At 46.9% G+C, this 17173-nt stretch overlaps 1 protein-coding gene across 1 annotated transcript; it reads left to right on the top strand.

Moving 5' to 3' along the window:
* Positions 1-4465: 4465 nt before the first annotated feature.
* Positions 4466-12918, top strand: UQCR11 (ubiquinol-cytochrome c reductase, complex III subunit XI). Its single transcript, XM_073323778.2, has 3 exons — positions 4466-4584; positions 6504-6646; positions 12647-12918. The coding sequence occupies exons 1-2, from the start codon at positions 4481-4483 to the stop codon at positions 6622-6624; spliced, it is 225 nt and encodes a 74-aa protein (XP_073179879.1). The 5' UTR covers positions 4466-4480; the 3' UTR covers positions 6625-6646; positions 12647-12918.
* Positions 12919-17173: the final 4255 nt, after the last annotated feature.

The raw sequence follows: 17173 nt of genomic DNA, 5'->3' as shown, positions 1-17173 counted from the left end.
CCGCTCGGAGCCTGAACCCCTGAGCCTCTCCCCACGCTCCAACCACCTGCCCCCATCCTGATCTCCCTCCCACTCTCCAAACCTCTCGATCCCAGCACGGAGCACCCTCCTGCACTCCAAACCTCTCATCCCCAGCCCCACCCCAGAGCCCACACTCCCAGCCAGAACCTGCACCCCTTCCCGCACCCCTGCCCTAGCCCTCCGAACCCCTCGATCCCAGCACAGAGCACCCTCCTACACCCCAAAGTCCTCATCCTAGCCCCACCCCAGAACCCATACCCCCAACCAGAGCTCTCACCCCAACCCCGATTTTGTGAGCATTCATGGCCCGCCATACAATTTCTATTCTCTGACATGGCCCTCAGGCCAAAAAGTTTACCCACCCCTACCTTAACCTGTTCTTTCACCCCTGAGGGCTGCTCGCCTCCTCTCCATACTGTGCTACCCAGTTTAGCAGTCTGGGAGCTGACCTTGTTCGTGAAGACAGAGGCAAAAAAAGCATTGAGTACATTAGCTTTTTCCACATCCTCTGTCACTAGGTTGCCTCCCTCATTCAGTAAGGGTCCCACACTTTCCCTGACCACCACCTTGTTGCTTACATACCTGTAGAAACCCTTCTGGTTACCCTTCACATCCCTCGCTAGCTGCAACTCTAATTGTGCTTTGGCCTTCCTGATTACACCCCTGCATGCTCGAGCAAGATTTTTATACTTCTCTCTAGTCAGCTGTCCAAGTTTCCACTTCTTGTAAGCTTCCTTTTTGTGTTTAAGCTCACCGAAGATTTCTCTTAAGCCAAGCGGGTCTCCTGCCATATTTGCTATTCTTTCTGCACATCAGGATAGTTTGTTCCTGCGCCCTGAATAAGACTTCTTTAAAATACAGCCAGCTCTCCTGGACTCCTTTCCCTCTCATATTAGCCTCCCAGGGGATCCTGCCCATCAGTTCCCTGAGGGAGTCAAAGTCTGCTTTTCTGAAGTCCAGGGTCCGTATTCTGCTGGTCTCCTTTCTTCCCTGTGTCAGGATCCTGAACTCGACCATCTAATGGTCATTGCTGCTCAGAGCGCCACCCACTTCTACTTCCCCTACCAATTCTTCCCAGTTTGTGAGCAGCAGGTCAAGAGGAGCACGGCCCCTAGTTGGTTCCTCCAGCACTCGTACCAGGAAGTTGTCCCCAACACTCTCCAAAAACTTCCTGGATTGTCTGCGCGCTGCTGTATTTCTCTCCCAGCAGATGTCAGGGTGACTGAAGTCCCCCATGAGAACCAGGGCCTGTGATCTGGAAACTTCTGTTAGTTGTCCAAAGAAAGTCTCATCGACCTCATCCTCATGGTCTGGTGGTCTATAGCAAATGCCCACCACGACATCACCCTTGCTGCTCTCGTCTCTAAACTTAACCCAAAGACTCTCAACGGGCTCTTCTCCAATTTCATACTGGAGCTCTGAGCAGTCATACTGTTCTCTTACATACAGTGCAACTCCTCCACCTTTCCTCCTGTACTTGTTCTTCCTGATCAGCTTATACCCATCCATGACAGTGCTCCATTCATGTGAGTTACCCCACCAAGTCTCTGTTAGTCCAGTCACATCATAGTTCCTTGACTATGCCAGGACTTCCAATTCTTCCTGCTTGTTTCCCAGGTTTCTTGCGTTCATGTACAGGCACCTAAGATAACTAGCCAATTGCCCTACTTTCTCTGTATGAATCAGGAACCCACCTCCCCCGCCCCATTGCACCCTTCTCCTTGTGTTTCCTCCTGGTATCCCACTTACCTCTGGGCTTAGATCTCCATCCCCCAGCAAACCTAGTTTAAAGCCCCCCTCACTAGGTTAGCAAGCCTGCCTACAAAGATGCTCTTTCCTCTCTTCGTTAGGTGGATCCCATCTCTTCCTAGCAATCCTTTCTGGAACAACATCCCATGGTCGAAGAATCCAAAGCCCTCTCTCTGACACCACCTGCGCAACTAAGCATTTACCTCCACAATTCGATGGTCCCAACATGGGCCTTTTCCTTCAACAGGGAGGATGGACGAGAACATGACTTGCGCCTCAAACTCCTTTATCCTTCTTCCCAGAGGCACATAGTCTGCCGTGACCCGCTCAGGGTCATTCTTGATAGCATCATTGGTGCCCATGTGGAGAAGTAGGAAGGGGTAGGAGTCCGAGGGCTTGACCAGTCGCGGCAGACACTCCCTCACATCCTGAATTCTACCTCCAGGCAAGCAGCACACTTCTCGAGTTTCCCGGTCTAGATGGCAGATGGATGACTCCGTTCCCCTTAAGAGAGAGTCCCCTCCTCTTGGGAGTGATGGTTGTGGAACCCCCATCCCTAGGACAATGCATCCCCTACCTTCTGGTCAATGGGGTCTCCTTCTGATCCCTTCCCTCAGATGACTCTTCCAAACCATTCTCCGCTGTAGTACCTGTGGAGAGAGCCTGAAAACAGTTTCTTATCTCTATCTGCATTCAGGGTACATGGGTTCTCCACTTTCTTCTTCTGGAGGTCACATGCTGCCAATTTTCTTCCCTCCAAAAATAGGGAGATTTGGTTAAATTATGTCTGCCTAATTAGATGAGCTAACCAGAGAAAGGGATTTGCCTGGGATGGGATGTGGCCACAAGAGAATTTTCATACAGCAAGTCCCGAGGGTGGTACTCGAGGGGGAACAGGGCTAACAGGGTGTAGCCATGGCAGTAGGAAGGGAGGGGGAGGAGATGTGACTGTCGTTCAGAGAAGAGGGCATAGGCAATAGGTTCGGAAAATCAGGGTAGAGATCAGGAAAGTGACTTTGACCCCATGTGAAGGGAGATGACATCAGTTTGGGGAGGAGGGTTTAGTTAACAAGAATAGGGATTCAGCTAATCAGAGACAGTGATGTTGGACGTGATTCTGATGGGCCCAAGGTTATTGGGGTGGGCAGGTCCGATCAACTGATGCAACGTGGGAGGTGGCCGCAGTCTGGTTACTTGGAGACGGTACAGTCAACCTCAAAAGATCAAAACTCATGAGCCAAACCCCAAATATCTTAAGATTTTTTTAAAAAAAGACTATATTGTGCTTTTTAGCCTGGCTTTTGGTTGTTGAACTCCTCCTGCCTATCCCCAGTGTGTGGGACAATCAGTGCTTCCCACTCTGGCAAATATATGGGGTGGGTGATTTTGGCCCTTGCTGCAGGAGCTCTCACCCCCACATCTGCCCAGTAATTAATTCTGTCCTCAATCTTCAAGTCAACCCTGTTCACCCCCTACCCCCAAATTCCACCAAGAGTCCCACATCAGTTCATCCCCCAGCCTCAACTCTGTTCCTCCTGGGATTCCTCACATTCTGCTCTCCCAGGCCTGGGGGGCTCCAGTGGCATCCCTTCTTCCCCTTCCAGGCTGGTGGGGAGCAGCTCGAGGGTCTTTTCACTCTTTTTGGCCCCTTTCCAGTTCACGCGCTGAATGGCATGGAGGAGCAGAGAAACCATCCTGACCCCTTTACTCACAGGAGGGAGGGGACCTGTGCAGCTCAGCTACCCTCTCCCGTCCCCATGAGAAGGGTGTGGGCTCCTGAGTGGGAAGGAGGAAAGACCTCCACCTGCTTTCTGCAGAAGCTCTGATTGATTTTTCTGCCCCAGGAGGCAGGGAATGGGAGCAGGCAGCCAATTCAAGGGCTCAAATTCGCTAGCAGGCTGGAGCTTCTTGCACTGGCAGGAGACTGGGCTGCAGCCCTGCCCGCCCAAACCCACTGGTTGCAAAAAGATCTGTACAGTTGGCAATACTGAATGCCAGAAGGGCATGAACTGGGGAGAGAGGACACGGGCTGGAGGTATGAGTCATGGGGTGATGGATAATGGGGAGCACCATGAGCTCAGTTACGGTGCTGCCAGCTGGTGTTTGTCTCAAAGCCCCAGCCCCTGGAGTCATGGGATTCTGTGAGAATCTCCCGTTTCTTTTCTTTTTTTTGGTAAGTTTCCGGCCCTTGTGATGGCAGAGAAAAGTTGGGAAAAGTGGCCTCTGCTGCTGCCAAACCCTAGAAGGGAATTTTATAGGCCCAGATTTAGGATTTGTGCAAATCTTGTGATTCTTTAAGCCAATCTCATGATTTTGGGGAATAGGAGAGCTCCGGCTGGGTGAACTGGGGGCTGCTGGCAGGGTGGCTATTGGGGAGGTGGGCGATCCGGGGACAGGGGCTCGTTTAGTAGCGGAGGGGGGGGCGGTCAGGAGGGGGAAGGAGCCTCCTGAATTGGTGGTTGTGGGGGAAGTAGATGGTAAAAGGGGGGCCGGGGAGACGTGGCCGTTGTTCGGTTAAGGGGGATGGGAGGATAAAGGGGAGCTCGAGGGTGACTGGCATTTGCCATCCTAATAATTAATCATTTAGATGGCTCATTCATATTTCTGCTCAGGCGGCGTCACGGCCGGCCCTGCCCCGCCCCGCCGGGGTCCTTCACGGCTCTCCGGCGCAGGGCGGGGCCTGCGGGGCGCCGCGTCGCGTCGCGGGCGCATGCGCAGACGGGGTGACTTTGAGGCCGGCGGCCGAGGCTGGGCTGGGAGCAGGATGCTGAGCAGGCTCATGGGGCCCCGCTACGCCCAGCTGCTCCGGAACTGGTGAGGCGCGCGGGGGGCCCCCCTCCCCCTCCCCGGGGTCTTTCCCCGCCCCTCCCTCTGGGGGAGCAGGTGGCGGGGGAGCCCCCGCCTGGCAGCGGGGCAGTGACCTCGGGAGCGGGGGGGATACGAGGGGGGGGGCGGGTCTCCGTTTGAGATGCTTAAAAAACCCGACCTGGCCTGCAGCGCCGTCGAGAGCTGACAGGAAGGCGCTCGGAAGTCCGGTAGCGTAATTACCCTGGGAGCCGGCCACGAGGGTTGGTGGGCAGAGCGTGTAGTCGGCTAAGGTGAAGCCCTCGGTACGCCTGGCGCTGTTTTTCTTTAGTTCAGCTCCTAGAAGGGGGGGGGGGGCAATAATAGTCACAGGGGCGCCGCTCCGTGAATTTTGGTAAGTTGTCACAGGCCGCACGTTGCTACTGTGTTAATGGAAAGGGGTGCAGGGGCTGGGAGAGTGTTTGGGTGCAGGAGGGGGGGTCTGACCTGGGGCAGGGGGTTGGGGTGCAGGAGGGGGTGTGAGGTCTGGGCTCTGGCCGGGAGGTGCTTGCCACGGGCAGCTCCCAGCCGGCGGCACGGCGGGGCTCAGGCAGGCTATCCGCCTGCCATGGCCCCACGCGGCTCCCAGAAGCGGCTGCAGCTGGCACGTCTCTGCCTGCCTCTTGGTGGGAGGGGGGCAGCAGGTCTCCATGTGCTGCTTGCGCCCACAAGCACTGCCCCCACTGGTTTCTGGCGCTGGGGGTGGGGGCAGTGCGTGCGGAGCTGCCCCCTCCTCCCCGCGAGGGGCGCGCAGAGACATGCCAGCAGCAGCCTGCCACTTCCAGGAGCAGTGTGGGGCCACGGCAGGCAGCCAGCCTGCCTGAGCACCCTGCTGCACCAGGGGACTTTTAGCGGCCCAGAAATCATGAGGGGGCAGCCAAAGAACCTGGCGGGCTGGACAGAAATGTTAGATGGGCCGGATCTGGCCCATCCCTATTCTAGAGTGTGGTCAGAGCTACTAATTTGAAGTGAGGGGAAAATTACAGGCAACTTTGCTATTGTCAGTGTCCTACTGTGAAACAACTCCCTTTAGTTCGGCTAATATAAGTCCTGACTCCAGTTCTAAATATGCTACTCAGCTTACATTTAGTGAGCCAAACTGTGTGTTAAATAGGCTAAAACATAGTTTCCTAACTCTAGCTTTCTCTCTGCCTAAGATGCAACACATTTCAAACAGAAATTATTTTGAGGAAGTTCTGTGTTACGCAGGAGGTTAGACTAGATGATCACGGTAGTATCATCTAGCCTTAGAATCTATGAATGTCTGACCACGTTGAAATATAATTTGGGCCAGGCCATTTTCTGGCTTGATCATCTCTAGCGAGATGCAGGGATTTAGATATTCCTGTACAGTGTTTCCAGCCCAAACCCTGCAGTGATGTGCTAGTGCATGAGAACCAAGAGAACCAGAAACTGAAACTGGCTACAAATAAACATGACAAGGTGGATGAGGTAATATCTTTTATTGGACCAAGTTCTGTTGGTGAGAAAGAAAACCTCGGCTGTCCAACATCCTGGGACCGACAGGGCTACAACAACACTGCATACAGATAAGCATGGACCAGCAGAAATAAACCAAGCTGAGTGGATTGTAAATAGTGAAAAAAACAGAAATGCCACAGATAAGGGCACTATTTGTAATTTTCTAGTATCAGGTTAAGCTTAACCCTGAGTGAGAATCATAGGGTTAGAAGGGACCACAAGGGTTATCTAGTCTCACCCCTTGCCAAGATGCAGGTAGACTTGGGCCTAACTGTGTGACTTTCTCTTCAAGGTCGCAGCTAAGATTTCTTCTTGAGTAAACAGTCTTGGCAGGTGTTTATTGCTAAAGTAGCTGACAAACATTTAGATATGTAGAAGAGGCATGGTTGTGTGTCTGTGTTCTACAGGACCCCCACATTGACCACATGGGGCACCGTAGGCGCTGTGGGATTGGTGTGGGCGACAGACTGGAGACTGATCCTTGACTATGTTCCCTACATTAATGGCAAGTTTAAGAAAGATGATTAAGCTGTTGCTCTTCCTTCTAATGGTAAGTTTTCTGTCTTGTACTTATCAGAAATAACATGCATACATTTTGTGATTACATGCCATTTTATGTGACCTCCAGTATAGAATCCAGCAATTTGAAACTAAATATTCTGTCCAATAGTTAGTCCCCAAAGAGAACTGTTGCACTTTATCATGTAATTCTTTCTTGTACTGAAAGTCAGAAATGGCATCATGACAATAATCTTGATAAGAACTTGCCCAGCCCAGATATGCTATCCGTGTACCTTAGTAGAAACTAGCCAGTTTATTTTAAATTACATTATTTTAAGTTACATTATTTTTCAGAGTGAGCCAATGTGGTCTAGTGGATTTTTATCAGCGTAAGTGTTCCCATCTGTAAAATAGAGAATACATATATCATAAGGGAGTTGGCAGGATTAGTCAATACTTTATAGCTTCGAAGTGCTATACAGCTTCTACAGATGAGCTCGTAGTAGTCACAAGTCTCTTTGTAACGTGCTATTCTGAGAAATACGCACATTGCATGTTCTGAGCTGATGTGTATTTAACTTCCTCACCCTATCCATCTCTTTCAGGTCCTACGGTACTGAATGGGAGTAGCTTGAGAGTTTTTGAATTTAGGAAAGGAATAGAAACAAATGAATTTATTTATAGAATTGAAAGTAATTCAGGACAGTATCAGCCAAATGGTTTTTGAAAAAAACTGAACTGTCATTCCATATCGCAACAAATTAGTGGGCGCTACATCTATTTGTGGATATCAAAGCTAGGATTCAGGATCTCATTAGAGACTGAGGTTTAGCAGTACACATACTTAGTAAGAAGAATGTGTTGGTAAATACGTTCCTATTGTATCCGTTCATGGGATTAAAATACTCTCTCTCGAAGTACAATTTCTGTGTTGTTGTAGGGCTTCTTTTAATGGACCCATTTGCCTCTGGTCTTGGCTAGAAGACCTTAAAGATGTAACCAGCTTTCTGGACAGGGACAATGTGGATGCTTTTTCCCCAGTTAAAAGCTCTTTATTTCATATAACATACTATGAGATAGAAATGAAACATGCTTCACTTAAGCTTTTACAGCATATTGATTATTCTTGGTCATAGACTGACACTCCATAAATCTAAAGCAGTGTTTCTCAACTGATGGGTCACAAAAGGCAATCAAGGGGGTTGTGAGACATTGAAAATTTTCTTGCATTCTAAAGCAAAAGAAAATCTCTCTCCCTGCACACACTTCCATAGCAAGCATTTGTCAATCTTTTGGAACACATGCAAATTATGTAGGTTTAATGTTGTTACACTATTTACTTTCTTTTTCATAGTAAATGTAAAGGTATTGTGAAAATTTCTCTTGGAATAAGGACTCACCGACCTGAAAAGGTTGAGAAACAGTGATGTGGGGGGCGTTCTGCATCATGGTATTTATTTCAGTGGAAGACACAATTGTATTTATGGTGCTTGATCCTATGGCATCTTGGGAGAATCTCCATGTATTAAACACTATTGATTGTGAGGGGATTTGAGAGTCTGAAAACACAGAACACATCATTAGAAACTAGAAAAAATTGCCTTTTTTCTTTAAAAGGAAAATCTTACTCTTTGTCAGAGGTATTTGTAAGAGAGAGTGGTTCATTTTTGTCATTCCCCTGTGTCAAAACATTTAGCAAAAGTGCAATTTCCATTAGCAGCTTCATGGGAAAAAAAAGACCAGCCCATAATGGGAGCTAGAGTGTTAATGTGGGATTAATTTATTTATGAAAGTTGATAAATTGCTCTAGGAAACTTAGTGCATTAACATTCAATTGCTCTGCTAATTGTTAAGCCTGTTGATGGAAATGGTCTATAAAGTTGTTCTGCAGAACCTAAGTTATGTAATAACCCTTCACTCCACTTAAAAAAAGGGGTGTTGGGCAGTAAATATATGAAAGTGGGTGAATGTGAATGGTGGTTTCAGGAACATGTCAAATACTGGCATTGCCATGAGGCACATTCAACTTGTATTATACATGTTGCATTTAGAAACAGAAGAGTAATCTACAGTTGTAAGAACAGGGAGAAATTGGTTGTGAATCTGAAAGTGGAAGGCAATTTGGGTGAAAGTGATCATGAAATTACAGAATTAATGATTCTAACAGAAGGAATGAGCAAGAGCAGCAGTATAAGGACAATGGACTTCAAAAAACCAGACTTTAACAAACTCAGAGAACTGGTAGGTAAGATCCTATGGGAAGCAAATCTAAAGCAGTTCAGGAGAGCTGGCAGTCTCTCAGGGACATGCTATTAAGTGCTGTCAAGGTTCCTCCCCCACTCTGAACTCTAGGGTACAGATGTGGGAACCTGCATGAAAAACCTCCTAAGCTTATCTTTACCAGCTTAGGTCAAAACTTCCCCAAGGTACAAAGTATTCCACCCGTTGTCCTTGGACTGGCCGCTACCACCACCAAACTAATACTGGTTACTGGGGAAGAGCTGTTTGGACGCGTCTTTCCCCCCAAAATACTTCCCAAAACCTTGCACCCCACTTCCTGGACAAGGTTTGGTAAAAAGCCTCACCAATTTGCCTAGGTGACTACAGACCCAGACCCTTGTATCTTAAGAACAATGAACAATCCTCCCAACACTTGCACCCCCCCTTTCCTGGGAAATGTTGGATAAAAAGCCTCACCAATTTGCATAGGTGACCACAGACCCAAACCCTTGGATCTGAGAACAATGAAAAAGCATTCAGTTTTCTTACAAGAAGACTTTTAATAAAAATAGAAGTAAATAGAAATAAAGAAATCCCCCCTGTAAAATCAGGATGGTGGATATCTTACAGGGTAATTAGATTCAAAAACATAGAGAACCCCTCTAGGCAAAACCTTAAGTTACAAAAAAGATACACAGACAGAAATAGTTATTCTATTCAGCACAATTCTTTTCTCAGCCATTTAAAGAAATCATAATCTAACACATACCTAGCTAGATTACTTACTAAAAGTTCTAAGACTCCATTCCTGGTCTATCCCCGGCAGAAACCAGCATATAGACAGACACACCCCTTTGTTTCTCTCCCTCCTCCCAGCTTTTGAAAGTATCTTGTCTCCTCATTGGTCATTTTGGTCAGGTGCCAGCGAGGTTACCTTTAGCTTCTTAACCCTTTACAGGTGAGAGGAGCTTTCCCCTGGCCAGGAGGGATTTCAAAGGGGTTTACCCTTCCCTTTATATTTATGACAAGTGCACAACTCAAAACCACACGTGTGTGAAGAAAAGATAAGAAGAATAGTAAGAGGCCAATATGACTCCATCAGGAGTGCCTTAATGACCTGAAAATCAAAAAGGAATCCTACAAAAGGTGGAAACACTGACAAATTGCTAAGGAGGTGTATAAAAGAATAGCACAAGCATGTAAGGACAAAATGAGTTAGACCTAGCAAGGGACATAAAAGGCAATAAGAAAAGGTAATACATTAAGAGCAAGAGAATGATGAAGGAAAGTATAGGCCAGGGGCGGGAAAACTTTTTGGTCTGAGGGCCATATCGGGTTTCCGAAATTGTGTGGAGGCCAGTTAGGGGAGGCTGTGCCTCCCCAGACAGCCAGGTGTGGCCTGGCCCCTGCTCCCTCTCTGACCCTCCCCCCCCCGCTTCTCACCTCCTGGCAGCCACCCCCCCCGGACTCCTGCCCCCTGACTGCCCCCCGCCACCCTATCCAACCCCTCCTCTCATTCTTGACTGCCCCACCGGGACCCCTGCCCCCATTCAACCCCCCTGTTCCCCACCATCTGACCGCCACAACCCCTATCCACACCCCTGACCACCGCACAAACTCCTCTGCCCTCTATCCCATGCTTCCTGCCCCCTTACTGCGCCGCCTGGAGCGCTGGCAGTGCTACAACCGTGCTGCCCAGGGCACCAGGACAGGCAGCCACGCCACTGTGCAGCACAGAGCACCGGGCCAGGCCGCGGCTCTGCAGCTGCACTGCCCAGCAAGAGCTTGCAGCCCCGCCGCCCAGAGCATTGCGCCGGCAGCGCAGCGAGCTGAGGCTGCGGGGAATGGGGGACAGCAGGGGAGGGGCTGGGGGTAGCCTCCTGGGCCAGGAGCTCAGGGGCCGGGCAGTAGCGTCCCGCGGGCCATAGTTTGCCCACCTCTGGTATAGGCCCTCTACTTAGCAGGGAATGAGAGCTAATAACTGATGACATCAAGAAGGCTGAGGTGTTTAATGCCTGTTTTGTTTCAGCCTTCACTAAAAAGGTGAATAGTGACCAGACAGTCAACGATAAGAGGAAAGAACACAAACCAAAATAGAGAAGGAAAGATTAAAGACTATTTAGATAAGTTAGATGTATTCAGGTCAGCAGGGCCTGATGAAATTCATCCCAAGGTACTTAAGGAATTAGCTTGAAGCAATCTCAGAACTATTGGCAATTATCTTTGAGAACTCCTGGTGGATGGGTGAGGTTCCAGAGGACTGGAGAAGGCCCAACACAGTTCCTGTCTTCTAAAAGGGGGAACAAGGGGGCCTTATGAATGTTAGCCTGACTGTTCTATATAAGTGGAAAGATATTGGAACAAATTATTAAACAATCAATTTGTAAGCACCTGATGATAAGGTTATAGGGAATAGCCAATATGGATTTGTTAGGAATAAATCATGCCAAATACCCTCATTTCCTTCTTCAGAGGACTGGCCTATTAGATGGGGGGAAGCTGTAGACAGGATTGTTTTGATTTTAGTAAGGCTTTTGACACAGTCCTGCATGACATTCTCATAAGCAAGCTGGGGAGGTGTGGTCTAGATGAAGTTACTATAAGATGGGTGCACAACTGGTTGAAAGACCATGCTCAAAGAATAGTCATCAGTGATTCGCTATCAAACAGGGCAGACATATATAGTGTGGTCCCACAGTGGTCAGGCCTGGGTCTGATACTAGTCAATATTTTCATTAATGAGTTGGATAATGGAGTGGAGGGTATGGTTATAACATTTGCAAGTGACATCAAGCTTGGAGGTGTTGCTAGTATTTTGGAGGATAGGATTAGAATTCAAAACAACCTTGATAAATTGGCGTATTGGTCTGAAATTAAATGATCATGCAAAGGTATTAAGGAATGAAAAATCAAATGCACAAGTACAAAATTGGGAATAACTGGCTTGGGGGTAGTAATGCTGAGGAAATCTGGGGGTTGTAGTGGCTCACAAATTGAATGAGTCAACAGTGATGCAATTGTGGAAAACGCTACTATGATTCTGGGGTATATTAACAGCAGTGTTGTATGTAAGACAAAGGAGGTAATTGTCCTGCTCTGCTTAGCACTGGTGAGGCCTCAGCTGGAGTCCTGTGTCCAGTTCTGGGTGATGCACTTTAGGAAAGATGTGGACAAACTGGAAAGAGTCCAGATATAATAAAAAGTTTGAAAAGCATACTTACAGGGATAAGTTTTAGAAAACTGGGCATGTTTAGTCTTGAGGAAAGAAGACTTAAGGGGGACCTGGTAACTTGTCTTCAAATATGTTAAGGGCTGTTATAAAGAGGATTGTGATAATTTGTTCTGGTTGAAGGTAGGGCAAGAAATAATGGGTTTAATCTGCAGTAAGGGAGACTTCGGTTAGATATTAGGGAAAATATTTCTACCTATAAGGGTAGTTAAGCTCTGGAATAGGCTTCCAAGGGAAGTTGTGAAATCCCTATAGTGGAGATTTTCAAGAGCAGGTTTGATCTGTCAGGGATGGTCTAGGTTTACTTGTTCCTGCATCAGTGTGGGGTAGGACTTGATGAGTTTTTGAGGTCCCTTCCAGCCCTTTCTAGGATTCTATGATATCAAAGCACACAGGGCACCTATCTGGTTCCATATTGTCATTAAACGGACTTTTAAAATAGCAACATAACTGTACTTCTCGTTTCCCTTACTTGTCCTTGTGTCACTAGAAACTCCTTCTGCATGGATCTCTGAACTTTTAGATCTTGCAGTCCTTTGCATTGACCGCCATGACACTTTGCAGGAAGTGTTGCTTATTAACTGTTTGTTTTTATTGTAGGAAGCATTTATGGGCTGGACTTGGTGTATTGGATCCATTCTTCCTCTTGGAGACCCTAGTCTGATGTGAATTTGAAATGCTCATTGTGGACTTCAGGAGAGGCTGTGATGTTACTTTATCTTCTACTGAACAGTTATGGACAATCAAATTTAATTTAACATGCTGGCTGCACAAATGTGTGAACTTGCTTCTGGGTCACTTTCACAGGCGGTCTCATTCTGATGGGCTGAATTCATAAAACAGATGTACAAAATAAATCATAAACTGAATAACTTTTGTGATAAATGTTTACCTTTCCTCTTGGAAGCTATTCTAAAAAATGAGATCTCCTTTGGGCAGTATATTACCAGCCTTTGGCAGCCCACTTGGGTTATGTGGTATATGTTAAACTTACTGCATTCATGAGTCATAAATTTGTGAGAAATGACTCTGGTCCTCAAACCATTATTGCAGTAATCTGGAACCAATACCTGTGGACTCTTCTAATGGTTAACTTTCCATAATTGAGGCTGTAAAGTAGCATGTTAACTATCGATTCCACTGACTTAGTGTAGATAACTTAAACTTCACTATCCTACTGGCCATTTCAGTACAACTAAATTGATGTAGTGTACCTTACCTTGTGAAAGATAAATGTGATGAAACGATATAATATCAGAACACTTATTAGACGGAAATGGGTCGAGCAGTTAAGGGGAGATGGAGTTAGGATTTGTGGTAGCCCTGTCCTTTGCTCTCAACTCAAAGAGCAGAAGCTTCAAACTTGACAAGAATGTCACCTTAATTGCTCAAGACTAAAAATGTACCCTCTTCCAGGGCAGTTTATGAAGGCTCATTCTTGCACACACACAGCAGCACAGATTTTCTTTCAGTTTTTAATCTTTAATTCTGTCCTTCAGAATCTTGCATGTGGTGAATTACCTGGAGTTTTTACAAAAAGAATTATTTTTGCGAATACAGACTAACACGGCTGCTACTCTGAAACTTGGAGTTTTTAACTAAACAATTTTGAAGATATATCCATATTTGGATGCTGTTGAGGTGTTGTTTAGTTCACGGCTGAAGGATCTAATTTGCAAGTCCAGGTCTGAACTTCAGGCTGCAGAGTGACCAGCACCTGGGCAATTTTTAATTTAAATGGATCCTTGAGGGAGGGGGGGAAAACAAAATTAAATGTCAAACATCCAGTAAGGCAGTATTAAGGCTGAGAAATTAAATATGCTGAACCTGACTTCCTGAAGTAGTGTTAACTCAACATAGTTATAGCCATATAATGCAGGTTAAAATCCTAAAAAACAATCATAAGGTCTCTAAACACACTAACCTCCATGGAAACTTAACCAATGTGCCTGAAAACTGCCATGTATCTTGTAAAGGTAGAATTTTTCTCACCGATTTCTACAAAAGAAGCACTCCAGTTTTAAAAGTTTCTTAGTATTTGGCCTTAAAGGTCAAAAGTGGTTTGATTTACAGACTCCATACATGTGTGACTGATCTGCCTGATCCAAGAGTATCATGCAGAAGCATAGGGAGTGATGAGCTAATTTTGATGCTCAAGGGGTGGGGGGAGGGAGAGGAATAACACATCTGATGAGAAGTGTGTGTGTGGTCCAGCAGAGCTTGTGAGCTCTAGACTAAGACCATGAGGGAGCTGCTGTGGCTTGGGCTCCTTGGAACTACTGCTATTGATTCCTTACATTGCCATTTGCAACAGCAGCTTTAAGTGCCACAACCCCATTTGAGTGCAGAAAACTCCCCAAAGGTCTGTATTCCCTTCTTAGCATGCTCTTCTGTTGTCAAAACTCTGCTGCTTTTTCCAATACCATATCTTTTGTGAAATCAAAGCAGCAAACTCCTCTCTGCTCCATTTTACCTGCGTTTACATGTTTAATTACATATCTAGGGTGGGTATGCTTATAAATATTACTGCTGATATCTAATAGGACAAGATATCTGATAGGACTAGGTTTGCCGGGGGATGGGGACCTAAGCATAGGGGGAAGTGGGATAATGGGAGGAAATACAAGGAGGAGGGTACAAGATGAGAAGCCTCCTGATCCCTATTGAGAAAGCAGGGCAATCAGCTAGTTATCATAGGTGCCTGTACACGAATGCAAGAAGCCTGGGAAACAAGCAGGAAGAATTGGAAGTCTCAGCACAATCAAGGAACTAAGATGTGATTGGAATAACAGAAGCTTGGTGGGGCAGTTCGCATGATTGGAGCACTGTCACGGATGGGTATAAACGGTTAGGAAGGACAGGTATGGGAGGAAAGGTGGAGGAGTTGCATTGTATGTAAGAGAGCAGTATGACTGCTCAGAGATCCAGTATGAAACTGGAGAAAAGCCTGTTGAGAGTCTTTGGGTTAAATTTAAAGGCGAGAGCAGCAAGGGTCATGTTGTGGTGGGCGTGTGCTATAGACCACCAGACCAGGAGGAGGAGGTAGACGAGGCTTTCTTCAGACAACTAACAGAAGTTTCCAGATCACAGGCCCTGGTTCTCATGGGGGACTTCAGTCACCCTGACATCTGCTGGGAGAGCAACACAGCAATTCACAGACAATCCAGGAAGTTTTCGGAGAGTGTTGGGGACAACTTTCTGGAACAAGTGCTGGAGGAACCAAAAAGGGGCCGTGCTCCTCTTGACCTGCTGCTCACAAACAGGGAAGAATTGGTAGGGGAAGCAGAAGTGGGTGGCAACCTAGGTAGCAGTGACCATGAGATGGTTGAAAACAACAAGGAGTCCGGTGGCACCTTAAAGACTAACAGATTTATTTGAGCATAAACTTTTGTGGGTAAAAACCCCACTTCAGATTTATGCTCAAATAAATCTGTTAGTCTTTAAGGTGCCACTGGACTCCTTGTTGTTTTAGTGGATACAGATGAACACAGTTACCCTCTGATACTTGAGATGATTGAGTTCAGGGTCCTGACAAAAGGAAGAAAGAGTAGCAAAATATGGACCCTGGACTTCAGAAAAGCAAACTTAGACTCCCTCAGGGAACTGATGGGGAGGATCCCCTGGGAGGCAAATATTAGGGGGAAAGAAGTCCAGGAGAGCTAGCTGTATTTTAAAGAAGCCTTACTGAGGGCTCAGGAACAAACCATCCTGATTTGCAGAAAAAATAGCAAATATGGCAGGCAACCCGCTTGGCTTAACAGAGAAATCTTCGGTGAGCTTAAACTCAAAAAGGAAGCTTACAAGAAGTGGAAATTTGGACAGATGACAACTAGGGAGGAGTATAAAGAGATTGCTAGAGCATGCAGGGGTGTAATCAGGAAGGCCAAGGCACAATTGGAGTTGCAGCTAGCAAGGGATGTGAAGGGTAACAAGAAAGTGGTCAGGGAAAGTGTGGGACCCTTACTGAATGGGGGAGGCAACCTAGTGACAGATGATGTGGAAAAAGCTGAAGTATTCAGTGCTTTTTTTGCCTTGGTCTTCACAGACAAGATCAGCTTCCAGACTGCTGCACTGGGCAACACAGTATGGTGAGGAGGTGACCAGCCCTCTGAGGAGAAAGAAGTGATTAAGGACTTTTTAGAAAAGCTGGACATGCACAAGTCCATGGGTCCAGATCTAATGCATCCGAGGGTGCTGAGGGAGTTGGCTGATGTGATTGCAGAGCCATTGGCCATTATCTTTGAAAATTTGTGGCGATCGGGGAGGTCCTGGACAATTGGAAAAAGGCAAATATAGTGCCCATCTTTAAAAAAGGGAAGAAGGAGCATCTGGGGAACTGCAGACTTCATCTCAGTCCCTGGCAAAATCATGGAGCAGGTCCTCAAGAAATCCATTTTGAAGCACTTGGAGGAGAGGAAGGTGATCAGGAACAGTCCACATGGACTCACCAAGGGCAAGTCATGCCTGAACAAACTGATTGCCTTCTATGAGGAGATAACTGGCTCTGTGGATGAGGGGAAAGCAGTGGACGTGTTGTTCCTTGACTTTAGCAAAGCTTTTGACACGGACTCCCACAGTATTCTTGCCAGCAAGTTAAAGAAGTATGGGCTGGATGAACGGACTGTAAGTTGGATAGAAAGCTGGCTATATTGTTGGGCTCAACGGGTAGTGATCAACGACTCAATGTCTAGTTGGCAGCTGGTATCAAGAGGAATGCCCCAGGGGTCGGTCATGGGGCTAGTTGTGTTCAACATCTTTATTAATGATCTGGATGATGGGTTGAATTGCACCCTCAGCAAGTTCGCAGATGACTCTAAGATGGGGGGAGGGGTAGATACGCTGGCGGGTAGGGATAGGGTCCAGAGTGACCTAGACAAATGGAGGATTGGGCGAAAAGAAATCTGATGGGGTTCAACAAGGACACTGCACATTGGAAGGAAGAAACTTATGCACTGCTACAGGCTGGGGACTGACTGGCTAAGAAGCAGTTCTGAAGAAAAGGACCTGGGGATTACAGGGGACGAGAAGCTGGATATGAGTCAGCAGTGTGCCTTTGTTGCCAAGAAGACCAACGGCAAATTGGGCTGTATTAGTAGGAGCATTGCCAGCAGATCGAGGGAAGTGATT

Source organism: Lepidochelys kempii, chromosome 25, assembly GCF_965140285.1.
Source record: "Lepidochelys kempii isolate rLepKem1 chromosome 25, rLepKem1.hap1, whole genome shotgun sequence".
NCBI classification, from domain to species: domain Eukaryota; kingdom Metazoa; phylum Chordata; order Testudines; family Cheloniidae; genus Lepidochelys; species Lepidochelys kempii.
The sequence above is the reverse complement of the archived record's forward strand: the minus strand, read 5'-3'. Positions and strand labels throughout refer to the sequence as shown.